Source organism: Oryzias latipes, chromosome 9, assembly GCF_002234675.1.
Source record: "Oryzias latipes chromosome 9, ASM223467v1".
In the NCBI taxonomy this organism is placed as follows: Eukaryota; Metazoa; Chordata; class Actinopteri; order Beloniformes; family Adrianichthyidae; genus Oryzias; species Oryzias latipes.
The window spans coordinates 11014272-11042144 of record NC_019867.2 but is presented as its reverse complement, the minus strand read 5'-3'; the positions used below and the strand labels follow the sequence as shown (position 1 = coordinate 11042144).

General features: G+C 37.9%; 1 protein-coding gene across 10 annotated transcripts; it reads right to left on the bottom strand.

The window, feature by feature from the left end:
- Positions 1-679: 679 nt before the first annotated feature.
- LOC101170347 (excitatory amino acid transporter 1) lies at positions 680-13398 on the bottom strand. 10 transcript variants are annotated; one of them, XM_023958404.1, is made up of 11 exons: positions 13191-13381; positions 13013-13127; positions 12452-12684; positions 11757-11894; positions 5823-6027; positions 5389-5431; positions 4544-4812; positions 4228-4461; positions 3856-4050; positions 3520-3654; positions 680-2666 (listed from the first exon to the last, which is right to left on the bottom strand). In XM_023958404.1, coding segments are annotated over exons 2-11 (1665 nt in total). In that variant the 5' UTR covers positions 13015-13127; positions 13191-13381; the 3' UTR covers positions 680-2455. The 10 variants fall into 10 exon arrangements, with proteins under 10 accessions (XP_023814172.1, XP_023814165.1, XP_023814164.1 ...); XM_023958397.1 differs by having other exon boundaries at positions 3856-4461; positions 12452-12689; positions 12943-13127; positions 13191-13386; XM_023958396.1 differs by having other exon boundaries at positions 3856-4461; positions 12943-13127; positions 13191-13386.
- Positions 13399-27873: the final 14475 nt, after the last annotated feature.

The following is a 27873-nucleotide window of genomic DNA, read 5'->3' as shown; positions in this document are numbered from 1 at the left end:
GCCAAAATTGGCCTTTTTTGGACATCCCTGCTTTAGACCAATGATTTGTGCAGGTAAGACTGCAGAATTATGTGTTTTTCAGTTGCATTTTAAATTGGATTTAAAGCAGAGCTTGTACATTAAGCCTCCTGAGAATCTTCATGTATGTCTGACATCCTTGTGCATTCCAGTTACAACTTAAAGAGCAACATAAATAGGTAGTATTTAAGAACTGCACTGCTGATGAAGAATTTTGTTTCTGCATCAGGTTGTGTTTATTTTGTTTTGGCATTTAGAGTTGTCACCAGTGCTTCATGTAAATTAATATTAGCAATAACCTATGTGGCCACAGTAAAAAAGTTTGTGACGTTTAGATTAAAAGGAGACAGAACCTAATTGTTGTTTGGTTTATCAACTGTTGCAAAAGCTTTCTGCTACAAATATATCTGCAGTACAGTTTGTTGAGGTAGTTAAACTCTCTCTTCATCAACAAGGATGGATTAGGAAATTGTTTTTTTATGCTTTAAAATTGTCTCTGTTTGGACATCTGGTCAGATTGTGCTTAAGACACCCCAAAGTTTTTATTGTATCATTTATCATACTATCTTGTTTAACTTCCATTTCTATTTAAAACTCTTAACAGTATCTGAAACAATCATATTTTTCCATGTTTATGGTTTGTAAATGACAACACACTAAGTTGTTTCACCACTTTTATTAAAAAACATACATGCAAGATAAATTTATGTACATGCATTTTTGTTTTTTTCATTTTTCTGTGTGCACACTTCTCTTTCTCTCTGGTGTGTACTCACATTCGATGGAACACCAATATTAGTAGTTTACTGTGTTTTGGTCATTTCACTAGATCCACACAATGAAGATGTGTCTGTGTGCATGTGTGTGTGTGTGTGTGTGTGTAGGAGGAGGAGGTCCAACAGGTGAGAACACAAATGTTTAATTTCTAGCTAAAGAAGATTTGGTCCCATCAATCAGACTGTTTTCACATTTATAAAGATTAGTTTTATCATTACATAATAGAAAAGCAATCACATCTTAAACTATGCAACGTTTATGTAAAATGTTTTACCTTTATTCTACAATCATTTTTGAATTGATCTACATCTCTCTATATAAGTTCTACAGGTTTGAATGAACCATCTATACAGTTACAAAAACAAACATTTTTTTTAAATGAGATGGAAAAAAACACATGTTAAAAATGTAATAGTGAAAAATGTATTTAGCCCCATTAGAGAAAATTGTTGTAATATATTTGCTTTTATATATTAAAGTCAAAAGCAATTTCATTATTATTTTCAAGGCACTATTTTCACATTAATGAGCTAAAGGGTGAAGGTACATTGTCAACTAAATAGGCAATAATTACATTCTAACATGTTTTAGTCAGATTTTTATCAAAAGCATAAAGATTTTTATTTTAATTAACCCTCAGCTCTAATTGTTCAAAAACAAGTTTCAACTCTAAATTTATTAAAAATGTAAATTTGAATTAGAAATAAATGTTTACACTACAAATATTTTATTTCGTATGTTAGAGGATTATCTCAGGGCTGACAGTCACATGCTCAAGGGTAATTGACACTCATTACTTTTTAAATCTTGGAGAAATCTGTCTATCCATTAATGTTTTTGGTTTTTTTTCCAAATGGCTTGTTATCTTTTTTTTTTTAAATAAGTAGAATTTTGTTCCTAGGAAAACAGTATTTAAATATTTGGCAAAGTACTTTTGGTGTTTCGGTGTTACATTATATTTAAAAACAAATTTGCAACAAAATATTCTGTGATTTTTGTTTTCCCAGCAACAACCAGACACATTTAAGGGAAAAAACTTGAACTGCGACTGAAGAAATTAAATAATATCTGTCCTTTAATCTGCAGATATTGCAGCCACAAATAATGGAATAATCCTTTAGAATAGGCACTTCTTCTCAGCATTGGTCAACCAGTTGCTTGTGTGTTCAATTTACAAAATCCAATTGGATTTGCAAATACCGGTAGTTAAACTTAATTTTTCCTATTTAAAACTTGTTTTAGAAAGAAAGAAAGAACTTTAAGCCAGAAAAAAGAACAAACAGTATAAAAAAGGTTCCCATGAGCTGACATGCGCTGTGACGTTTAAAGTCAAAGCAATACTGGCCTCGTGTGGGCAAAATTAGCTATTACAATTGCACAAGCTGGATGTGAAATGTAGGCTACTGACCACTGGACTTTGTAATTCATTTATAAGAGTAAACAGCTGCCATTCTATGATAATTATACATCTCAGGAAATGTACATATTAAAAAAAAAGAATGTGTGTTAGGAACAGGACACAGGTTAAACTCCCTCATTCAAAACAGATTTGGATTTTATGTGTCTAAATCTCAAACTGAGATGGTAAAAATAAAAACAAGATTTTGGTTCATCGCAATGCAACTGCATATGTAAAAACGAATGAGCATTAAACCTATTTTTACATCTTGCTCTCACTATCTGTGAGCCTCTCACTCTCACACTCGTTCTCTTGACAGATGATCTTGTACGGCTTCTTGTCTGCCTCCTCCACTACAACAGAGTTGCCGAGTTCAGGGTCCTTCTTTTGCAACTCGTGGCGAGACAGGTGCTCCACTATCCCTGCACCGATGGAGTCTCCCAGCACGTTGGTGGTGGTCCGCAATCGGTCTCTGAGGAGACGGAGGTGAGTTAAACACAGGAGTTGGTGACCAAATGAATGATTACAAGGAAAGACAATAGATAACATAGTGAACACTTAAGTGCCGTCCGTCCAGTCTAAGCAAAGTTGCCCAGATTTCACTGTCCCTCGCCACTTTCTCCAGCTCCTCTGGGGGGACCTGAGACATTCCCAAAATAGCTGAGAGATATAGTCTCTCCAGCGTGTTCTGGGTCTTCCCTGGGGCCAAGTGAGACACGCCCGGAACTCTTCTCGAGGGAGGTGCCCAGAAGGCCTCCAGATCAGATGCTCGAGCACTACAACTGGCTCCTCTGAATGTGGAGAAGAAGCGGCTCTACTCCAACCTATCACCAGGGTGACCAAGCTTCTCTATGTCTGAGTGAGCGCCGAGCCACCCTACTGAGAAAGCTCTTTTTGGACGCTTGTATCCGAGACCTCATTCTTTCGGTCATGACCCAGAGCTCGCACAAAAAGATTATATTACAAAAAGAAAATAAGGCATGAGTTTGAGCAGAATGCAGCATCATTCCCAAAAGGAAGAAAAAAATCTGAACCAGAACCAGAGTCAACCCCCATAACTCAATGAAATCCAGATGGATTGTAGGAGAATGAATCAAAAATTCACCCGTGAAAAATCAAAAATGCGGCTGGGTCAAAGTTAATTAAATTCATCCAGCACATTTTATCTTCTAATAATGAAACAGTTCTTGCTTCTTCCAAAAACCAAGCTATTTCCAGTTTCTACAGATCTCAGAAGTTAAGGTGGGATGGGATGACTTCTGCAAGGAGAAAAAAATAACCTTTTCTGTTGACATTTCACTGTAAGAAGGAAAGTTTGTACTTACAGGAACCAGTCGACAGCAATGATCAGCGAAATGTCATCAGTGGGCAAACCTACAGACGTCAGAACTATCATCATGGTCACCAGTCCTGCTTGAGGTATTCCAGCTGCTCCGATGCTGGCAGCTGTGGCTGTAATACTACATTAAAATTGTATTGTATTGATTTCTTTGTGACAAAATGTATTGCATGTTAGATTATTCTGGGCTTTTTGATCAGTAAAAGCCTCTTTAATGTGTAAAACTCATCAAACAGATGTTCCAGCTCAAAAAAGTTCTAGTAAATAACGGGTTATGTTGATACCAACAGACCCCTTTCAGAAAAAAGGTTGCATTACATACCTGATAGTGAGAATTTGTCCGAAGTCTAGGCTGTAGTCGTTGACCTGAGCAATAAATATGGCTGCCAGAGCTTCATATAAAGCTGTACCGTCCATGTTTATGGTGGCACCAACAGGGAGCACAAAACGTGTCACACGTTTGTCCACCTTGTTATTTTCCTCCAGACATTTAAAGGTGATGGGCAATGTGGCAGAACTGAGACAGACAAACCCAGGGTTAAACCAGTAGTTAAATATCTTTGACCCAAAATAACAATATTCAGGTACAACTTTGATTTGAAAAAGCTTTTTCTCAAACAAAATGCTGAATGTTACATTTGGAGACTTTTCATGGTGATCTTTTGGGAATGTAAGCGTCTGTGCGAGCACATACCTTGAAGATGTTCCAAGGGCAGTTATAAGAGCCTGTAGCAGCCCAGCAATGAACCCAAAGGGGTTCTTTCTAGTGACAATGAAATAAAGTGTTGGGAGGACAAAGACAGCATGGATAAGCAAGCCACTGATAACTGTCACTGTATACATTCCCAGTTGACCACCCATGGCTGAAATGTCCTCCATCTCCACAATCTTACCAGCAATAAGGAACAGGATGCCAACAGGGGCATACCTAAAACGAAATTTATAGAAGTTTCAGTATTTTGTGTGTTCACTTCTTCATTCAGCAAGAAGACAGAATTCCCAGCACTTACCACATTATTATGGCAACCAGCCTCATGATGGCTTCATTGAGGCTGTCAAAGAAATCTCTTAGGGGTTGTCCCTGTTCATTCATTTTCCCGATAATCAGACCGAAGCACATGGAGAACATTACCAAGCCCAGGGCATTGATTCCATTCACGGATCCTGGGATTGGGATCATTTCTTCTTGAGTAATCTGTTGGCTTCCATTAACGGTGACTATTGAGTCGTTCACTGTAACTGTCACATGGACTATTCTCTTGCCATACTGCGTCTTGAACTGTATTTTAAAGAAAGACAAAGGTGTTTTACATTTATTCATTCTTGTGATATTTCAGACTGAAAAACAACATTTGAGAGACAAAGAAAAAATACAGCAAGCAACTTGTGGATACAAACAAAATGTTACTAAAAGTTACTAATCCTATCTTTCCTATCTTTTTGAAGAAAATTCCTGACATAAAGTTAAATTCAGCCATTTGTGGCTTTTCAGTTTGCCTTTAGATGCCCAAAAGTTAGTCAAAAACAACATTTAAAGTTATGTAAATTTTTGATAAACTGTGAAGTCCAATTAGAAATTGATGTTTGCTTCCAAACTTCTTTGCTCTAAGACAATTCACTTCTGTGATAATTGCTTTTGTTTCATTGAATATTAGGATGCATAATTAGGCTACACATCGTAGTTTTGTTTTAACCTTACAATGTAGTTTTTAACTGTTGAGTCACAATTCAGTCTATATTATAGTAGTTTGAGTGAAGACAGATATAAATGTTAAACAGAATTTACAATATGAATGAACTATGCGTGTTATGTGTCCTCAGGTTGAAAGCAAAAAAAAAAAAACCAGTGAATTACCTGTTTTGTACAGGCTTCGACAAGATTAGGAGGAAACATATTTCTGGAAAAAAAAAAACATTGAGTTTTAAGTTAAAAGAAACCTAAAAAAGCACATTTTTTATATTGTTTAACAGCACAAATAGAGTAACTTAAATGTCTTAAATGAACATCTCCATTTGAATGAGTCTGATCAGGGCTGCAAAGACAGACGCGGCAGATCCGAACCCCTTGTTGCAAGAAAATGGGCACGATAGAAGAATATCGTGGGGATTTTTTTGCAACTTGTTTTTCTTGAATCACCAACAGGAATTTATTAATGCTAATACAAAAAAACAAAAAAAAGAGGGCCCTGGGCACCTTTTTTATGTGAGGAAAAAAGGGCAGGTGCTGAAGCGCTCAGAGGGCCCTATGTGTGCATCTGGCTGCTAATGAGCATCAATGTTTGCAGATACCTGATCAGGTCCAGAAAGGCATCCGCAGCGTTGACCTGCTCAATCGGCGGCTTCTTGGCAAATTCGGCTTTTGATCCTTTTCCAGGGTGGATAATGAGTACCATAACAATACCAATGAACACAGCAATGACAGTTGTGGTGGTGTAGTAGATCACTGCTCTCATACCCATTTTACCAGAAGCACGGCTGTCCAGAGCGGCCATACCTTAAAAAGAATATAATTGCACAAGAATATCAATACAGTTTGTTAATATTGCCAAGTTACATAAACTACAGTAAATTTGAGTGTTCTAAGCCTTCCTGTAGAGGGGGTAGGAGTGCAGCAGACGTGTACACGCATGACCACATCAGCTGTTAGGAGACAATTCTTTCAGGTTTTTTTTTTTTACATGAATGGAAAATATCCCTATCATCTTTGCTCATGGTGCTCTGTAATAATTGAGTTTGCAGCGGTGTGTCACCGAATCGAGTCCCATGGTGCAAACAGTTACTCTGGGAAACGAAGCAGTAATTATATGTCAAATACACCCATCTGGATTATCTGACTCACCCTCAATGACAACAAAGAGGGGTGAGAAACCCAATCTGACACTGACCTTTGCTGCTGAGAAGACTACACATATTGTAGAGTGAAAGCCAATCAAGTCTATTTTCATGTCTTACATCCATCTGTAGGTACAGGGATAAATTACCTGGGAATGTAGTCCTTAATTATATGAATTTTGTCAAAAAATCCTGCATTAGATGTGTTTTGCTTCTCTGTTTTTTGAGGACCCATGAGTGTAACATCAGTGTGTCACAAAAACAGCGTGTAACGATTAAAAGTACACTATTTTGCACAAATGATCCAATAAAGATGCACACTAATGAACGTCAAGCCCAAACCCAGGCAGGGGATGGAGAGTTTCTAGGAAAATGTAACATGTTCCACATGGAAGTAGGATTCAAAACATTTTGTTGTTACAAACAGACATTTTTGCATCCCAATACTCATTGTTCTGAGTAGCAACTACAGCTCTGTACCAGTTATGCAAAGTTTTACCCTAATGACAAGACATTAATCTATATGCACCACAGAGAAATATGTTTAATGGCCACCACAAATCTACATAAATTAAGGCTAGTTTTTCTCAATAGTTGTGGGCAGTCAGGAATTAGAAGCAGTGCAGAAAAGTAGTAATTACAACCCTCTTTCCTACATAAAGTTTTAGGAGACATCAACTTTTCTTAAATTTTTCTGATGTGTAGCATAAACTGCCTAACACAATGGACATTTTATAAACAAAGCCAAAAGAGTTTGAAGCTCCAAATTCATCATTCATTAACTTTCAAATCACTTTTGAAACACCAACCCAATATAATATTTCTACAAGTAACCATTACCATTTTTTGTGTTGACTCAGTTCACAGATTTTTGAAGGGTGGGCATTTTTGAATATCTTGTGTTTTTTTTCAAAGAACATGCAGTAATTTCAGACTGCGGACTTTCTCTGCCATTTTATCCTATCAAGTTGGACTTTTTAAGAAATGCTCTTGGGGATTTTCTGGAATGCTCAGCCCTCCTGGCTTGTCATGTGTGATCCAGTTTCAGTTAAATTTAAGTTGTCAGATTGAGAAACTAAGATCATATCAGATGTGACTCAAAGAAACCTTTGGTGTACTTTCTTGGTTGTGTATATTTTGCAGTAATTGGAAAATACTCATGTCTTGGTGTTGATAAATTAGTATAAATTCCCGCAGATCTTTTGTTCAGGTTTTGTCTTAAGAGAAATGTGGATTGTGACCAAGCATCTCATTTTTTCCTTATCTGTTCAAATTATTTTGATTTCACTTGTGGTTTATTACTTTGCAAACTAACTAATTTAACTTTTATTGAAGAGTGGCAAATGTTCTTCAAAAATGTCACAGCCAAAATTTGTGTTTTCTTTCAATTTAACAGTAATTCTTTTTATTATTTTGCGTATCAATATTTTAACAAATACAGGTAGAGAATCACTGTGATATGATTGATCTTAAGGCAACTTTCTTTACATTCAGTTACTGAAAATTCATAGATTATGCTTTATAAAGTATTCAATGATTTATAGCTCTTTTTGTTTAAAAAAAAGTCCTTTAGGATCCCTTTATAATGACAATGGTCATGAGAAAATGGATTTAAACTACCTAACAACTGTGACAAAGGTAATTTATTGTCAGCTCCTACCATGCCTGTCCTTTTCCTCTGAAACTGTGAAATCAGGCTTTGTGTGGTGGGAGCGCGTTGTTTTGAGTATGTGAGCACAGGGGTCACACAATAAATCCTTTGACTTGATTGTTACAGCCAGGTTCAAATCAAGTTCACAGTAGGGTTAGTGAGAGATTGGCTTTTCCCATTAATTAGGGTGGGAAGGGTTTGGGTAATAAGCTGGATAGTAGATTTAGTTAGTGATTAAGTTGATATTCACAGGAGTCCAAAAGTTTGCTAAATTGTTTCTTCTTTTTTTAACATTAGTTTTTTTTCTCATTTATGAATGGCATCTCAGGTTTATTGTCTGTTTGGATAATCTTCCTAAGTTTTAACCCCATCCTTGATCTCAACCTGATCCCAACTTGGTGTACAGCCCCTTGGAAGGTATGAGAAGTGCTATGTAAATGAAGATAGTTTTGATTTGATTTGACCCATGTACATGCAACCATCTTCTTCCACTTTAGGTCACGGAGGCAGCAGTCAAAGTCCAGATCTTACTTTCCATAGACACCTCCTACAGTTCCGAGCACATCCTTGGTCATCCCCTGGGCCGCTGGCTACAATCCTTGGCCCAATGACTAGAGTCTGTGTTCAAGGATTGGGCTGTAAAGGCACTTGCCTTTGACTGCTGCTCAAATCCCAAAGCACCATCTCCTGATCCTTCCTGCAGGTGGTGGGCCTACGGGAAGCGCATCCCACGCAGCTTTAATTATGTTTTTTTTTCTTTTCTCTCACAGAATCTTGCCTCTCTTTTTCTTACACACTGATGTCTGTGCTGCAATTTCCTTTTATTATCCACCACTTCAGCTGCCCCCTCCATTGCCCTTTTCTCTTTCCCTCTTTCCTTCATCCTTACCCTCTGTCCAAAGGCCCTGGGAAAACCTGTTGACTTCGTCCGCGCGACACACACACACACAATGATTTCTAGCCCGTTGTCTCGGCAACGACGGATGCAGCTTCATCTATTCAAACTTTTCAAAGGAACGAAGGAATCAAGATTGAAGGAGAGCAGGTAGAATGACTTTCTTTGTAGTTTGGGGGGCATGTTCATCAAACGCAAGCAAGAGATCACCTCTGAGCAATGAGGGTGAAAAACAGGACAAAACTACAGCAAGAGGTCTTTTTTGGAGACTTCCCATGTCTAATGATGAATAAACAACAACAATACCAGTAAAAATGAAAAAAGAAAAATAGTTAAAAGCAATAAGATTGTCAAGAATAAAGCTTTTGGATTCTAATTTTAGACTCAAAGGATTTGTGCTAGTGAGACATATTAGGGTGAATAGCTGTGAGTAAAACAGAGTGAAAAGATGCAACTATTGACTATTGTGATCTTCAAACATTTTTTTTTATAATTTAATAGATAAACATCCAACTTATAAATCCTTATTGGGTTATGGTTCTCTCTCTCATTTTACCCTGAGATTGCTTCTTTCAACTTATTTACCTTTTAGGACCCCTCTTTTCTGCTCAGGTTACCTCAAGGGCCTCTCTGGAGGACTCTTTGATTCTCAGTTCTCAGAAAAACATGTTTTTTTTTTCAAAGAAAACACCCGTTACATAATTTTTAAGTTGAAGGGGAAAATAACAAATACCTGCAATGCCACAAAAAGATAGAAACAAAAACCGGTTCTTATCGACTAAACCAAAAAAAAAAAGCAGTTTGCTTAAATAAACAATGTGTTGGCAAAATACCTACCCTAACTACTATTCATTACATATGAAGAACAACAAATAAAACTGAAATATACTTGAGAATGTTCAAAGTTTTTGAGAATATCTCAAATCTACAAAAATTTATTTTTTTTAATAATGGAATCAACATTGTTATTTTAATTTTTATAAAAACAAGCCTTTTTTTGTGAAGAGATTTACTTCAAGGTAGAAGTAAATATTGACCTCAATTATGAAGGTTAATAACTGGTAAAATCATTATTGTTCTTTGTGACAGTCATCCCAAAGATTAAGGTTTTAAATACTTGTTCCATTTAAATTTGCACGTCTAAAATAAAGTACATATAACTTTAAAATAATTAAGCAAAAAGAGTTGTTTTGTCTTGAGTTTAGAGTTTTTCTCTGTAAGAGTAAACCCAGTTGGTGTTGTTTTTTTCTAAAAGTCAATTCATTGTTTTACGGAGAACTAAACTTAAGGGTAATGCTTTGTCTTTGCATAAAATGCAAATTGTAAATTGTCAGAAATACTTCAAATTTTACAAATAGAAGGTTTTTTCCACCATAAATATCTCTGCACTTGTTTCTAACAACCATAATTATCTTAAAATATGTTTTCTTTTTGTCAAGAGGTTCCAAGATGTGATTTGCTGCATAATCTGGTATAACTAGTTGTGGTGAAATAAAAAAAAATGTTGGACAGGATCAGTATTTTCCTCATTTTCCTCTCCACATTTGTGTAAGCCTAGCCATCATTCATCATAAACTGATGACCACATTGGGGGAAAGTCAAAAGGAACTTTACAGTGGAGTTTTTAAGTTGTTCTTCTGCTCAAAGACGTCAGCAAATGTTCAGGCTATTTTCAAATCGGAGTAAAACCAGGGTGGTAAAGGGTATAGGGGTTGTTTCAAAGTATTCAACCAAGGTTATCTAAACTTTCTGAGTTTATAGCAGTGTTACACGTATCCTCAATGCAAAGCCACATTTTCCACTCATAACAAACACAGAGATAATGGGGACATCTATATGCAATTCTTTAGTGTGTCCAAAGGAAGATCTGTTTTAAATTATAGACAGTAAACTGTCTTAAAATGTGTAAACACATTTGAAAGAAAAATCCATAACAATCTTCATGGGAGGGTATATTCTATGACAAATCCCATTTGAATGCTGATGAGAAGAAGCAGGATAATAAAAAAAAGGAATCAGACTTAATTGTCTTAAGTTAAAACCAACATACAGTATGATAGCCCTTACTTTTTGAAGATAGACTACTCTTACAGATTATCATTTTTTTCTTAATGTTACAACAGTCATAAGGCATTACGTCGCAGGATTCTGATGCTACATCCCAGTACAGCACAAAGCACACTATTATAGAATAACAGGAGACTACTCTGTGCCTGTCAGTCCCTAAAACCACTCAATCGGTCAGTTTTTATCCATTTGTTGGAGAAACATGTACAAACAAATATAGATGTTTAACTGCCAAATGGTACATGTACGTATATATATATATACCCAAAGGCAAAATATTTCTCCTCTGCTCTTTACTAGGCACACCGCAGGGTTTGAAAACAACAGTCGGCTGAGCAAACAGCTGGCTCATTCCGCTGATCATGAGGTACATGTTTGTCAGCAGAGCCGCAGGCCGTCAAAGAACTTAGTCAGTGTCGCTACTGGCAAACAAAACAGATGCCGCTTGCCAGACAGATTCAAAGTCTTAAAACTAAAGTCAAAGGTTACTAATGTGCAAGTGGACAATGTGGCAAATGTGAAGCAATCTGTGCAGGATTGCAGAATCAGACACAAGTTGAGCAAGAGAAAATAAAAGCTGTGTCACTTGTCTGATTTTAGATACCTGCAGTATCTTTGGGTATGTTCACTCCAAATTACAGACTTAGTGAAGTGCTTCATGTGTGTCCACTTTGATGCTGTATTTGTATGGTAATTTAACAACACAGTTAATGGCTGGATCACTGGTATTTTGTCTGTCTTTTTGGGACTAATTTGACAAATTCAAACCTTTTCATACCTGTGATGAGGCTGGAAACAAGCAAAGGCAGAACCAGCATCTGGAGCATTCTCATCAGCAGCTCTCCAGGAAAAGAGAAGAACTTCATGTCACGATAGGACATTTTATAAGGGCGCAGGGCAAATCCCAAGATTATGCCTGGATTTTAAAAAAAAAAACAATACCAGAAATCAGTATGAAAATATTACAGTACAAGGTGAAAAATAAAAGTGTTGTTTAGTGTTATTGTTAGCAATTGCTTGCTGTTTTGAAATGAATATCAGTCCAGTTTTGCCTTTTTTTGTGTTTACGCCTGTTCGACAGTATCATAGAAATTCCAAAGCCTAAATTGTGAGCTCTTTAAAATGCTTTGACAAGCCCAGGTGGTCTTATCCTTCAAGCCAAAGGCAGGAATATCCTGAATCTGATAGTCAGTCAAATGTGGTTGTCATGTGTTGCACTTTTAGCCGTTACTTAGTGTGGGATTCCGAGGTGAAAGGCGGCAGGTGTGAGGTCAACTGGAGGGTCAAGTAAAGGCCAGTCGGCTAATTTAGTCACAGTTACTTCTGTTCATTTAGGGAGTTTTCCTCTTTTGATGACTGGCTTGTAGTTACACCAAAGGGAGTTATTTAGAGGACGAGAGTCATAGTCTTATCCTCTAAAAATAAATGTTGTTGTCTACTGAAAGCATAAATCCTTTTAAGAAAGGTTCTTACCTATGATTACAGCAGCCACAGTCATAATAACAAAAGCATTTCTGATGAAGAATCCCTTCACGTCATTCTTCTTAATGCTCTCCACTCTCTTTTTGGCGAGCATTGTTCTGGCCTGGATCCTGGCACTGATTTGCTGAAGACCACTTTGGTTTCTCTGCAGGTCCTGTTGGTGGCTTTGAGCCATAATTGCAGACGGAAACTTAAGATCTTCCTCAGGACTGCAGAAACTTGACCTGCACTCACATGTAAAAAGGAAATAAAAAGTCAAAAAGGTGGTCAATGTTGCTCTTTCCTTTGGTTACTGTTTCTCCTCTCCTTTATTTAAAGAAATACAGACATCTAGTAGAGGAAAGGCACAGAATGTGGAACAATTTGTTTAAATTAAAAAAATAGAAAAATGTTGTGAACTGAAATCCATCCATGCAACAAAAAAACACAATTTTTAAAATTAAATTCAAATTTCTAAGTGACCTCTCCAAAAAAGTATTTACCTTACACTAAAAATTTGCAATAAAGCCACTTAAAATAGAGAAAAGGCTGCATTTTATAAAAGGCGCACACATGTTTCACTTGCAGCTGGGGCTTCGTACTTCCTCTTGTGTACACTAAACACGTGTACAGTCTGGTTCAGTTTCAAAGTCTCATGCTGAAATCTCCTCCAAACTCAACAACCGATCTGCAAACATAATAGATTAGAAATGATACAGTATCAATATAAAAATAAAAGTTGTTCCTGTACCTTTGGATCTGAGGAATAACTTCCTTTTGGAGCAATGTGTTTGTATTCAAAGGGAAGGTTCAGGCTTAAAGCTGGATCGTGTGAAGGGGAAGGGAGACTCTTTGGCTTAGAGCTGTTTGGTGTGAACAGCCAGCTCTGAGGAGCAGCAGAAGAGAAAGAGGAGAAGGGAGGTGAAAGGACGGGAGAGAGGAATGGCAGGGATGGCACGAGAGAGCCAGTGGGAGAAAAAGGGCGGTGCTTTGGAGTCAAACAGATCTGGTTTGTGGAGAAGTGAGGCGGGGACTAAAAAAACTGAAGCTAGATAGGGGAGGGGGCACTTTTCAGGCAGAGGGGAACTTGAAGAAAAAGGACTTTTTTTTCTTGTCCCTCTTTTGAAATCGGTTCAGGCTGAATAAATTCACTCCCATTACAGATTCCAGTGTAGAATCAGTCATAAAGAAAATAAAAGTGTGTGAAAGATTTTTTTATTGTAAATTTAATGGTGAAAATCTTCTAAACTCTGCATTTGAATTACAAATGTTTCTCTTGTTTGACACTGTTTAAGTTTTCATATAGAAGTTTATTCCTAAAAAACTGTAGAGATTAAGTTTTTTAAGATAAACCTAGAAGGTAAATATTTAATACTGCAGAGAGGTAAACATGTGCAATTTCTGGTTGTAAAATTCACAAACCCCCTTACATCATTTCAGATTTTTATATTCCAAAAGTTTAGTGAAACTCACTCAGTTGTGTTACAATTCCACCTATTTAGACAGCTGTTTAGAATGAGTACTGTTAAGTCATGTTGTCACTTTTAGTTGAACTTGTTTGTGGGATTCATGGTTTATGTTCATGAATCAGACAGCTAAGGGCAGCATTGCTGTTTTATAACAAATAAATTCATATTAGGTTGGTATACAAAATTTTGGTCTTAAGCTCAAGCTGTAAGCTGTCTGGAAATCAAGACTTGAGTTTTAAACGCTTACAAAAAGAGTTAAACTTCGGTCCAAATTTCCTCTTTTGTGTGAGCTGTCTTACATGTCTTATTTTCTCAGGTATTTTTATTTAAACTATTTGGATATGAATAAAATGAATTGCTCCCACAGCCCTTTTATACAAATAGAATAACAGATCTAACAGGAAGAAGAGGAATGGTGGAAGGATTCAGGTTAGAAAACCCTTCAGTTTGTGCACAAAAGTCCTTTTTTAAATTGTGATTGGCTATGTGCCAGAGTTCACAGTAGCTCAGTGACTTTTATATGCAAACATTTTGTCTCTGCTGAGATGAACCAATGTCGGATGAGTCCGGGTGAGCAGCTGAAAGTCAATTCATTAATGTCCACATTCACAAATAATAACATAAGTGAGCTATATATTTACCCATGGGGTCCTCCCGGATTGATTTATAGTAGCACTGGCTTTTGGTCTATCAAAGTTGTAATCTACATCTATGTTCCAACTATGTTTCCTCAGGCTCATCCACCTGTAAAAGGGAAGCCTTTGGTTGATGGACTAAAAAGTTTGTCAGAACGATGAATATCAAAATTCTAGAGAAAGAATATGAGGCAGAGATCATGAATTGTGCTCAGGAACTTGTTTTGCTCATCTTCAAGAGTTAAGTTGAAGCTTGATGAGGCATATAAACACGTTACTAAATGTGCTAATACCCCGACTTCATGATTGGTTTGTGTATTCACTTATGGAAGGATTTGTGTCCTATTTCGATTAGTGCACAAGACTAAATTCTGTTTAGGTATTAGACTCCACCAAGGCTTGTTTCCACTCTATCCAAAATTTAGCTGAAAGATATGTACCCTCTTAGGACCTGGCGTCCATGCACGGACATCAAATTTTGGGTTATGTTGCCAAAATAGTTAATTCTGCTTAATTGGGGCCCTGTCAAAGAGAAGCCATATCAAGTAATAGCTAGGGTCTTTAGAGGTTTTAGAAATAAATGAGTAGATTTTCAGGCACAGACAGGTGCCAGCTTTCACGTTATATCAACATTTTGTATCTGTAATGGTTTGCTGATGAGAGGAGACTTTTACCAGGCAGTTGGAACGATTCTTAAAAAGTTTGAAACAGCTGGAATAAATTGAATAGGTGCAGCACATTAAAAACATTTCTAGCTGAGATCTTCTGTTCATTTTGATGACATGAATTGCATAAAAAATGGTGAAAATCAAACTTCTCAATCACATAATATATCCCCTAAGCCTTCATTCTGATCTGTAATATTTGAGAGGACTTCAGATGATAGTCCCATGATCCAGCGCGTCTCCATCTTCTAAACCGGATAAATTCCTTTTTATCAGGGGGGGTACACCCTGGACAGATCGCTAGTCCATTGCAGGGGAGCATTGAGAAAGACAACCACATGCACTCACACCTAGAAGAGTCACCAATATAATACATGAATTTGGAATTCGAGAAAAAGCCAGAGTGCCTGGAGAAAAACCAGAAATGCAAGAAGAGAACATGCAAACTCCACACAGAAAGGTCCTAGTCAGGATTCAACCATTCTCGTTTAAGACGACAGTTCCAAACACTTGGGTGCTGCAGGTCACCTGAAGAAATGAGAAGATGGAAACAACAAATCAGGTACCAAAAACTGACATAAATGAATTCTTCAATCAATGTGTATACTTTTTAAATGCTTTACTTAATCTTTGCGTTGGTAAAAATCCTATTAAGTTGAGTAGAGAGGCTGAAAGATACAAACAGGAGTTTTAAACTCTTTTTTTTGTTTGTTAAGAAAACTCTGTTGGATCCAGCACAAGGATTAAGCTCATTGTGGTTTGCTTTTTCCCAAACCACAGACCAGTGAATCTCCTTATAACACGATGTTCCATTTCCAGTTAGAGCCCTTCATTTTATTGGAAAAATCCAACATACTTGATGGACTTTATTGCTGGCACCAAACAGCTACAATATTTACTCCAGTTGTTGCTCACCTTTTACTACTATAACCCACACATGGTCCCCGTTACACAGTCAAGCCAATGGGCAATACGACACAACAGACTCCTTTGTCTTCAAAAGGCCAAACCAAGGGATCAACACATGGAATCCTGGGAAGAGACAAACATTTCATTACAAGCACATAGAACTGTTTTTTGAATGAGAAAACACTGAAAGTGGATAGATGAAGGATGTATTTACTGGGAAAAATCTGTACATCAAGGAGAGAGTTCTGCTTCTCATTGCTGCCTTTTTTTTGTGTAAAATTTTAAAAACAATCCTTTTTTGGTTCAACGAACACAAAGATTTATAGTGTATTCAGAAATGGGGAAAGTCTGGATGGAATCAGCAGTGCCATGCATCCTCATTGTAAAAAAGCATCAGCAATATGAACATGCTATTTAAATATGCAATCTAAAGAAAGGATGCTTAAAAATCTTGCATCTCTAATCAGTCCAGTTAAGGATCAAACAGCAGTACTGTAAGAGTTCAGATGCTTAAAGGTCTGGACTTTGTTCACTTAAACTAATTATGCCTAGAATGTGGAACTAAATTGATTTATGTGGTTATGTTGCAACATCACAGTGTATTGATTGCTTGTTGACTGTTGAGAAATGTGTGTTTGGTGGCGTCACATGATCAGCAGGGATCACAAAGCAGAATGAAATTGTTGCACAAAAACATGAAGGAAACTGAGAATGTGTTTTTACATCAAGAAGAATGAAAAAGAAAAAAGAAAAATGACCAAACTAAAATGAATCAATATCTGGAGATTGTGTATAGGCAATATCTTTGAAGAAGCTTGTGATTTGGCAGCTCTAATCCCAGCATCAGTGTGTAAGTAACAAGACCCTACCCTGTTTGCTGTACCAAACCAGTATTTGCAGAGGGGAGTAGCCCAGTCCCAGAGGAGGGATGTATCCAGGACAGGTCATAAGATCTGCAGTCTACAGTGGCCCTCCTGGGGGCCACGGACTGGAGCCTCATTGTTCTGGGTGATCATTGTGCGTGAGGGTTTCCCATGGATCAAGTGCTACAGACTTCAAACCCAGGGGTCTCAGCGCTCTCATAGTGCCTCAATGAGCACGATGGGTGATGAAGTTGTTCGCACACTGTTTCTCACTGGCCTTAATTGGATGAGGCCCCAGTGGTTTGGTTCCTGCAGAGGGAGCATAAATGTGAAGGTGAGGGTAACACGAAGCAAGTACTTGACAAATGATAGAAATACCAAGAGAGTTAAAAAAACTAAACAAAGTCTTTTTGTAATTGTCATTTATTTTAACTGTTGTTAGCCTGGCCAAGAAGCAGCATTCACTGGGAAATGTACCAGGGAGTGTTAAAGGCAGACCCCATTGCACTTTATTTATAACACGGATTTAGAAGTCTAAAAAATTAGAATGATTTACAATGTTTCCCAAACCCCCGAGAACAATACAGAGCAGCTTGCTACGATGATAAAAGCATTCAAACTCCACATCATCCACATCTATTTTGTTTATAACAATACTAACAAAAAAAAGTTAAACAACTGACATTTAAGCAAAATGTTAACTATGTTGTAAGAAAAAAAAAGAAAAAAAGGCTGCATGTAGACTTGTTTGGATGTTCTTATGATTAAGAATTTTTGCCTCTTGCAATGAGTTATTCACCGTTTTTTCCTCTCGCCATGACTTCATAGTCATATGATTCAATGCTCTTACATACTGTAAGGATGCATTCATAGATTTTTTTTCCCCATGTGGTGAAACAGTAACTGTAACAGTTTATTTCACAAACTCTTTGATTTAAAAATTGCCTATAGCTTCTATTTAAATTAGTTAGATCACCTGTTTAAAAGTTCTTTAATTCACTGTGCTTTTCATTTCATCCTCACAGTCAGTCATTGAGATAATTACATGATCTTGCCTTCACCTCGAAAATTTGACTGACGAGTTTACACTGTCAAAACCCAGGGAAAATTGCCATGCAGCATGACTTTCTCAGCTGTCTTTCATTCATCAGTAAAGTTTCTTCATCTACTTTTATTTACTTCACTGCACATGCTCTTTGGTCAGTTGAAACTTTTCCTGAAATCATTCTTGTTTCGCCTGTTACCCCCAGTTGGGACATTGGCCGCATACAAGAGATCATTGGAACTCCTTAATCTTGCACGTCGACAGTCATGATGTAGTCAATAGATGACCAAAGTCATTTTTGTCCACGTTGGTGTTCCTGGTCACTTGCATGTTGAATTCTTCACATCCCAAACCAGTTCTCGGTTGGGGTCTCATCTTGTCATGATATCACTTGACTTGGCAGACCCAGATCCTGGAACCCGAAAGAAAACCCAGGAGAACGTAAGGTAAGTAAGATGATTTAATTTACAGCCAGAGAGTTCAGTGGCAAACTTGATAGCCGAGTTCAGATGGTAAATTCGGCAGCAGCAGATCAGGAGAGCTTGGCTTGAACTGGATCGGAGGCGAAGACGAGGAGCATGGAATGTTGACGGTAACCAGGTGAGCACTCGTGGATTTCTTTTCCTGTAGGTGAGGTGTAAGGAGAAGATTAGCGAGAGGTAGACAGGCATGAACAAGCTGCATGAGGCGACCAGACTATGCACCATAGAGGAACAACGAACGAATACTGGAACTGGAACTTCTTAAGAGGGCTGCAGGCTGATGAGGTGAGTGGTTACAGCTGGTCACGTCAGGAACAGAGCAGAAAGGGGAGGGGGAGGAGAGCTGCCAGAGGCACCGTGACACATCTTAAAGAGTCTGTTGGTCTCTTTTTCAAAGAAGCAACAAGCATCATAGATCGGACTTATGATGTTTGACCCTTTTTTATGTAAGAATGTAGTATCATAGGTAAACAAAAACAAAAAATAACTTTCAGGCTCATTTTAAGCATCTTTTTGGTATTTAAGGTCTTACAATTAAAAATGTATATATTTTCAGGGTCAATCTTCATCAGATAGACAGTTCCTGAGCTTTTATTGCCCTCTGCAAAAGAACATGAATCCAAGCACTTCCAACTTCTTGTAAAATAACATTTGCTGTTAAAATAAGTTCAAAAAGTCCATGGGTACTTTGTTCCTTCCAACAGTTGGTGTTTTTTTTTTGTTTTGTTTGTTTTTTATCATGGTATTTGCATGTGTTTTCTAAGAACTCTCGTCTTTTAAACCTTTGTTCCATTTGTTTGCTTCCTCAAGGATTGCATTTGGATCAAGAACAAGCCAACATACTGAACTCTTTCTAAGGATTCACTTCAGTCTGAGATCATAAATATGTTGTGGGCTTTTTGCTTAACTTTAGAATATTTCAGTAATATTTTTTTATTATTTACTTTTGTACATTCCATGATAAACCTGTATGAACAGCATCAAACCCACTGGGTTCATGTTATTACCTAAAAAAAAAACATTGTGAGAACTCGATGTAAAAAAGAAAAAGAAAAAATTTGAAGGTTTTTGGAGCCAACAGGTATCTGAGTGTATGCATGAGTGTTCCTGTGGACAGGTCCAACCCTTTTGACTAACATCTCCATTTGACAAATTACTGTCTATGAAAAGCTGCACTCAGTCTCTTTCCTGAGGTCCTTGTGATCATGTGACCAGGGCCTGCTGGTTGTTAAGAGAACCCGGTAAAAACTAAGGGTGACAGAGCCTTTGCAGCAGTGGCTCCATCCCTCTGGAACTCCCTTCCTCTCGGCCTCAGATCTGCAGACTCATTGTTTTCTTTTAAAAAGCAGCTAAAAACCTATCTTTTTAAAATAGTTTTTTCATAATTTTTTTTTTATATTCTGTGTTTTACCGTGAAGCACTTTGTGTTTTTTATCTTAAAAGGTGCTATACAAATATAGATTATTATTATTATTATTATTACCTTACTCATGCGTTGATTTGGTCCTGTCAACCCTGGTTAGGTATGAGGCTATGTTGAGAAAACAGAAAGAGTTTGACAAAGTTTAGCCTAAAACATATTTAATGTTTTTATCTATTATTGACATGATATTACTGGGAGCCAGTTTAGCTCTTGCTGGTTTGCGGCACCTTCCGTCCGTGAAACCAGGGTTCGACTCCGGGCTGCTCCCTGTTCCCTTCTCTACCTCTGCCGGTTCCAAGCCCAGTTTGAGAAGGTTGCGTCAGGAAGGGCATCCGGCGTAAAACATTGCCAGATTTACCATGCGACTTGTTCGCTGTGGCGACCCCTGATGGGCGAAGCCGAAAGTGGAAGAAGATTGACATGATATTACTGAGAAAACAATGCAGGAATTAACTGTCTATTAAACTGCCTTGAAAAAGCATTTAACACAAAAATTCATACATCAAAAAGAGAAGCATCCTTATCATGAAAAAATCTTACCTTTCAGTAAATAAAAATTGGGTTTATTTATTAAGTATAATGTAAAAACAGCACAAAATGTTTTGTTGTTAAAAAAATAAAATGATTAAATAAAGTTCAAACAAAACAAACACAACCCAAAATCGATTGTAATTTTACTAGAACCCATAAAACTTTTTTATTTTTAAAAGAACATCACACAACTTCCACTGGATTGAAATTTTCCCAAATGATACTATTCTGTGCCAAAGGGAGTGACGGGTAACCTGAGAGCATCTTTGGGGAAGATGTGTCATGAGTTCTCAAAGATTCAAACATGACTCCCTTTTTTTATGTTTTGAAAAAACTGTCCTCAAAGGTCCACCTTAAATTACAAAAGTCAGACTACAAACAACATCAAGCAGCAGCACTGAAAAGAGAACAGAATATCATATTGTTGTAGCTTGATCTCCGTGGGTTTCAGTTGCATATAGCATTAATAACAAACACAAATAATATAACCACTGTATGTTCTGTTTGAAAAGGTAGATAGGAATTTCTGACAGATATATTTTTAACAAAAAAGGATCATAGATGTTTTAGCACTAAAAAAAACCCTGATGTTGGTTATGTTTTTTTCATAAACGAATTTAAGTAAAAAATAATGAGCAAAAACCTAGTTAAAGTATTTTCGTTGTTGCTTTTGTTTTGTTTCTGGAACTGCCAAAAATGTTCCTAAAGATTTGTGACAACTGGAGCTTACCAAGGAACTCAGAAACCCTTTACCCTCATCTGGTGGTGACAACTGGAACATGTGGAAGCACATTTCCTACTGTAAATGTCTACTAAGTAAAAAAATTGATTCAGGAACTCAGGACATCTGTATTGTTCAGGGACAAACTACCACACGGTTATTACATACTTTGAAATAAAATGTACTTTTTTTTTAAATTTTGTCTACCGTACTATCTTTTATTTTGTTTTGTTTTTTGGATTAGAAAGGAAAACTCATAGATTTCAGAAGAAAAAATAATTAGGGACTTCCTGCTTGTTTTGTTTCTAATTATAATAGGTGTATTACATTTACCATTGCAGCTAATTCTCATTTTAATGCATTGGACTTTAATAAACAGACTCACTGTCCAGACCCTTTTAGAATTTAGAATGAAATAATAACCCAGTTGAAAATTAATCTTGACTTTATACGTTTAAAGGAAATAGTATCAGAAAACCAAACTGTAAAATAAAAAATAAGACCAAATTTTATTTAGGATAGTTAAGCAAAACAGAAATTGTTTAAACTTTAGACATACCGGATCGGTCGAGGCCCGGGTTAACAACGACCGCCACCGATGCTGTTAACCTACAGGGTGTCGGTGGAAATTTGACTACTGTTGGTCGAAGAAAGAGGGGAGGCAGAAGGGTCCGTGGCCAGAGAGAGAAGGGTAAAGGCAGGAACATAGGTTTGAGAATAGGGACTCTTAACGTTGGCACAATGACAGGGAAAGGCAGAGAGCTGGCAGACATGATGGAGAGAAGGAAGGTAGATGTACTCTGTGTGCAGGAGACAAGGTGGAAGGGCAGCAAGGCACGTAGTATTGGAGGACGATACAAACTGTTCTATCATGGTGTTGATAGGAAGAGAAACGGGGTAGGAGTGATTCTGAAGGGGGAGTTTGTAAACAGTGTTCTAGAGGTGAAAAGAGTCTCAGACAGGATGATGGGCCTAAAGTTAGAAATTGAAGGGTTGATGGTGAATGTAGTCAGTGGGTATGCGCCACAGGTTGGCTGTGAGTTAGAAGTGGTGGTGTGTAAGATGACTCTGGAGGTCAGGAAGAAGAAGAGAGGGAAAACAGAAAAGAAGACCAAGTGGTGGAAGCTACAGAATGAAGAAACTTGTGAGGAATTTAGGCAGAAGTTGAGACAGGTCCTGGGTGGTCAGGATGAGCTTCCAGATGACTGGGAAACTACAGCAGAGATTATCAGGGAAACAGGTAGGAAGGTGCTAGGTGTGTCATCTTGAAAGAGGAAAGACGGTAAAGACACTTGGTGGTGGAATGAGGAAGTACAGGACTGCGTCCAGAGGAAGAGGTTGGCTAAAAGGAAGTGGGATGTAGAAAGGACTGAGGAAGGTAGACAGGAGTACAAGGAAGCGCAGCGTAGAGTGAAGAGAGAGGTGGTAAAGGCCAAACAGAAAGCTTACGATGAGCTATATGACAGGTTAGACACAAAGGAAGGAGAGAAGGACTTGTACAGGCTAGCCAGACAGAGAGACAGAGATGGGAAGGACGTGCAACAGATAAGGGTGATTAAGGACAGAGATGGAAAGGTGCTAACAACCCAGGAGAGTGTACAGAAAAGACGGAAGGAGTATTTTGAGGAGCTGATGAACGTGGATAATGACAGGGAAAGAAGGGAGGAAGAGTGGTTGTTGTGGAGCAGGAAGTAGCAGAGATTGGAAAGGATGAGGTTAGGAAGGCTCTGAAAAGGATGAAGAGCGGAAAGGCCGTTGGTCCTTATGACGTACCTGTGGAGGTATGGAAGTGCTTAGGAGAGACAGCAGTGGAATTTCTAACGAGGTTGTTCAATAGGATTTTAGAGAGTGAGAAGATGCCTGAGGAATGGAGGAGAAGCGTTCTGGTCCCGATCTTTAAGAACAAGGGTGACACGCAGAACTGCAGCAACTATAGAGGAATAAAGTTGATGAGCCACACAATGAAGCTGTGGGAAAGAGTAGTGGAAGCCAGGCTTAGCCAGGAAGAAGGTGGAGATTTGTGAGCAGCAGTATGGTTTCATGCCCCGTAAGAGCACCACTGATGCCATTTTTGCTTTGAGAATGTTGATGGAAAAGTACAGAGATGGTCAGAAGGAGCTGCATTGTGTGTTCGTAGATTTAGGGAAGGCGTATGACAGGGTGCCGAGGGAGGAGCTGTGGTACTGTATGAGGTCGTCTGGAGTGGCAGAGAAGTATGTCAGAGTAGTTCAGGACATGTATGAGAGAAGTATGACGGTGGTGAGATGTGCTGTAGGTCAGACAGAGGAGTTCAAGGTGGAGGTGGGACTACACCAAGGATCAGCTTTGAGTCCTTTTTTGTTTGCTATGCTGATGGACAGGCTGACAGACGGGGTAAGACAGGAATCTCCCTGGACAATGATGTTTGCGGATGACATTGTAATTTGCAGTGAGAGTAGAGAGCAGGTGGAGGAACAGCTAGAGAGGTGGAGGTTTGCTCTGGAAAGAAGAGGCATGAAGGTCAGTCGTAGTAAGACAGAATACATGTGTCTGAACGAGAGGGATCAAGGTAGAAGCGTTAGGTTACAGGGGGCTGAGGTGAAGAAGGTGCAGGAGTTTAAGTACTTGGGGTCAACAGTTCAGTGTGATGGGGAGTGTGGAAAAGAGGTGAAGAGGCGAGTGCAGGCAGGTTGGAGCGGGTGGAGGAAAGTGTCAGAAGTGTTGTGTGACAGAAGAGTGTCAGCAAGACTCAAAGGAAATGTGTACAAGGCAGTGGTGAGACCAGCTCTGCTCTATGGGTTAGAGACGGTAGCAGTGAGACAGAGACAAGAGGCTGAGATGGAGGTAGCGGAGATGAAGATGTTGAGGTTCTCCTTAGGAGTGACCAGGTTAGACAGGATAAGGAACGAGTACATCAGAGGGACAGCTCATGTTGCCTGTGTTAGCGACAAAGTCAGAGAAGCCAGACTGAGATGGTTTGGACATGTTCAGAGGAGGGATAGTGGATATATTGGTAGAACGATGTTGGAGATGGAGCTGCCTGGCAGGAGGGCAAGAGGACGGCCAAAGAGGAGATATATGGATGTCTTAACAGAGGACATGAAGTTGGCTAATGTTAGGGTAGAAGATGTCCATGATAGAGTGAGGTGGAAAACGATGATTCGCTGTGGCGACCCCTGATGGGAAAAGCCGAAAGAGAAAGAAGAAGCAAAACAGAAATTGTACAGAAACAGAGCAGGAAGTTTTGTCATGTGTGGTTGGACACAGACTTTCTCTAATCCGAGCAAGCAGGGCGGATGATGTGAAAGTACACACTGACAGATGGCCCCACTAAGCACTTGTGAGTGGGTTTTACACTGTAACTCTTCAGACCAGGCTAATCAGGAGAGCAGAGCACGGAAAAAGGACACAAGAAAGTGAGCAGACTGAGACATGTCATTGCATTTATTATGAATTCATTTCAAATGGAAAAACTATAAACAGCTACTGAAGATTATTCACATTAATTGGGTTTGTCTGGATCTAACCTGCGTGTCTTCAGAAATCAGATGGAGTTGTGGGACTGCCTTCTAGGGGACTTAACAGGATCCTTGGAGATTTTTGGATCAGCTTGGATGGAAACACTGGGTCAGCGGAGCGTCGTGGAAGACTGGACAGTTTGTCTAAATCTTGTAGAACATCTGTGTTTGGATTTTTTTGGACACGCTGACTTTTTGCTGGAGCATGAAGCAGTGTGCTTCCATGTGCTTGGTCCACTTTGTGCCGATGACCCGTATTTATGGTTGCTCCTTCATACATGATAAGGAATCCTGTTTTTTTCTACTTTCCAATCATTTCTTTTTACAGTATTTTAGATTTTTGTGACTAATATTTTTTTTTCAACCACAACATAGATTCTTCCTTTTGCCACATGAACAAAAAAGACTTGTGGACCTCTTGATTTTGATTGATTTGAAAGATTATGCGACGAATCCTCACACAGCCGACAAATGCGCTGTTGTCCTATGGACTAATGAATCAGTAACCCAGTATCTTGTGACTTTTATGATCCTGATACAAAACAAAAACAAGTAGTTTTAAAACTTACTAGTTTTGCTAACATTATTTTTTGGCTTCAGTGGACTATAGAATTAGAGCACTAATAATTAACATTTACAGTCTGTTATTAATTTAACCAGTTAACTCTATGTGATGCAGTTTATGAATTTTGTATTTAAGAAGGATGTCAAGTGAAGTGACTATGCAATATAACATAACCAAAATAGTATTGTTGACTCTTTTAGGTATTAAATGGCTTTACATTTCTCTTTTCTGTTTCTCTTTTGTGAAAAACTTTTGAATTTTAACTCTTTACATCACATCGATTGGTTTCTCATCACTACTGCAGCTACATATCTAAAATGGTTAGCTGTTCCCTCTCTCTCAAATAATTCAGCATCATATTCCACACAAGAACCTCATGTGTTTTCTTCACGGAACTATAGTTTTTACATTTTGCTTTTCAGCTTTGCTTGATAAAACGGTGGGATATGGTAAAAAAGTGCAGCTGTTTTAGTTTATTCGTGTTTCCATCATCCTGCCACTTGATGCATGTGTTGGTAATGTGGAAAATCTGGGGGGGAAAAAAAGCTTTTTGACATTAATCATGATTTTTTTCATTTTGCTTTCTGTTGTTTTGGTGTTCAAACAACCCATTCTAATCAGACCAAGGTCATCACAATCTCTATCAGAAACAGGGTCACATTTGTGAGATTTCACAAGGTCATCTGATAAGATGATGGTTAAGGTGGTTAAAACTGTTTTTTATCATCTCAAAAATCTGGCTAGAGTCCGCCCACTACTCTCTCTTGCTAATATGGAGATGCTAATGCATGCTTTTATCATGAGTAAAATTGATTACTGTAACGCCCTGCTTGCTGGTCTTCCAAAAACAAATATTAGGAACCTTCAGCTTCTCCAGAACTCTGCTGCACGAGTTCTTACAGAGACCAGGAGGCGGGCTCACATCACCCCAATTTTAAAATCCCTGCATTGGCTCCCCATATGCTTCAGGATTGATCTTAAGATACTTTTAACAGTTTTTAAATGTCTTAACGGTCTTGCGCCTTCTTATTTATCAGATCTTTTAGTAAGATATGAACCCCCGTGGACCCTGAGATCCTCTGGCACTGGTCTGTTAACCATTCCAACTGTAAAAACTAAAACCTATGGAGAAGCTGCATTTCAGCACTATGGTCCCCGCTTATGGAACAGTCTGCCAGAGAGCCTGAGAGCCGCAGAGAGCATTGATACTTTTAAGAAAAGGCTCAAGACCCATCTTTTTAACCTGGCTTTTAGCTAATTTTTATTTTTTATTTATTTATTTTACTACTTTTATTTATTTATTCAGTTATTAATCTATATGTATTTTCTATTTTTATTTTATTTCTTTATCCATTTTATCTTGTTTTATGAACTTGAACCTGATTTTTAACGTGTTATTTTAATTTACCTTATTTCAATGTTTCATCGTTTTTATCAATATGTTTACTTTTTGATTCTCATTTTTATACATTTTTATTTCCGGTGCTTCCTCAGCTGGAACCCCTCCCTCTGGGTCGGCTGCTGTTTAGCCACTGTGGCTCTGGGTGGGGACCTGCATCACCGCTTAGCTGTGGTGGAGTGGTCCCCGCCTGTGATGTTGCATTTGGCTGTCTATGCGGCTGTTCACAGGTGGGGAGGTTCCAATTACTAGCGTTTCCCGCATCATGTTTTTGTGCTCAGCATATGTTTTACAGCCTATTTTTCATTGTCATTTCCCATCAGTTAGAGAGTGGGAGGTGTGAAAGGCGTGGGGGGCTAGGTACGGGGAGGGGGGCCCTATTATTTATTTATTTATTTATTTATTTATTTATTAATGCTTACTTGTTTTTATATTTTGTTGTTTTAATGTAAAGCACTTTGTGTTATATTTTTATATGAAAAGTGCTTTATAAATAAAGTTTGATTTGATTTGATAAGATGTACAATTTATTATATTTCAATTAAACTGCAAATACTTTGAAAAGTTTTTCTTTTCAATATCTTTTCAGGTTTTACTGATAGTGTTTAGATCAAAACTTTTATTTCAAAAAGTCAAATTAAAAGTTAGTATTGCAGCCCTTTACCTGTTTCGACTAAAGATCTCTGTTATCAATCGTCAGCTTTGTTGTCCTTTTTATGTTTCTTTTGCCTCTCTTTTTTTAAGGTTGCCGTGATAGGTCTACTTATTCACATTTATCAGGTTGGAACTTAATATAGGCTATTACAAGCATTAAACTGTGGTTTATCTGATAAACTTTGTAGATTATTCTACATTTGTATTGCATTGTGCTCACAGCTCCAAATAGGAAATTTCATGGCAGATTTCAAATCGAGATTTTTTGGAAATACCATTTAAATAAATATATATTTTTTAAATTAATAATAATAAAATTACTGCTTATAATGTATATTCTTTGTGATTTTAATGAATTTTGCCTTTATCTATGTGTTTAATCAGTGAGTGTCCTTGAGTTTTTTAAAACGTGCTTTCAAATTAAAATGTATTATTATTATTCTAGCTGTTAAATTAACCAATAAGGAAATGGCCTGAAATATTGTCAACCAAATGTACAGAGTGAATGAATGTACTGGAAATGACGTTCTATTAAGTTACTTGTGTTGTGATGGGGTGGGCTGATCTGATGCTTTT

Excerpts from the sequence above, each read along its gene's own strand:
- LOC101170347 (XM_023958395.1), bottom strand. Across the intron at positions 11,895-12,451 it reads TGTGGCTGCTGTAATCATAG|GCATAATCTTGGGATTTGCC; the intron begins GTAAGAACCTTT and ends TTTAAAATCCAG. Across the intron at positions 3,655-3,855 it reads GGACAAATTCTCACTATCAG|TATTACAGCCACAGCTGCCA; the intron begins GTATGTAATGCA and ends ATTTTAATGTAG.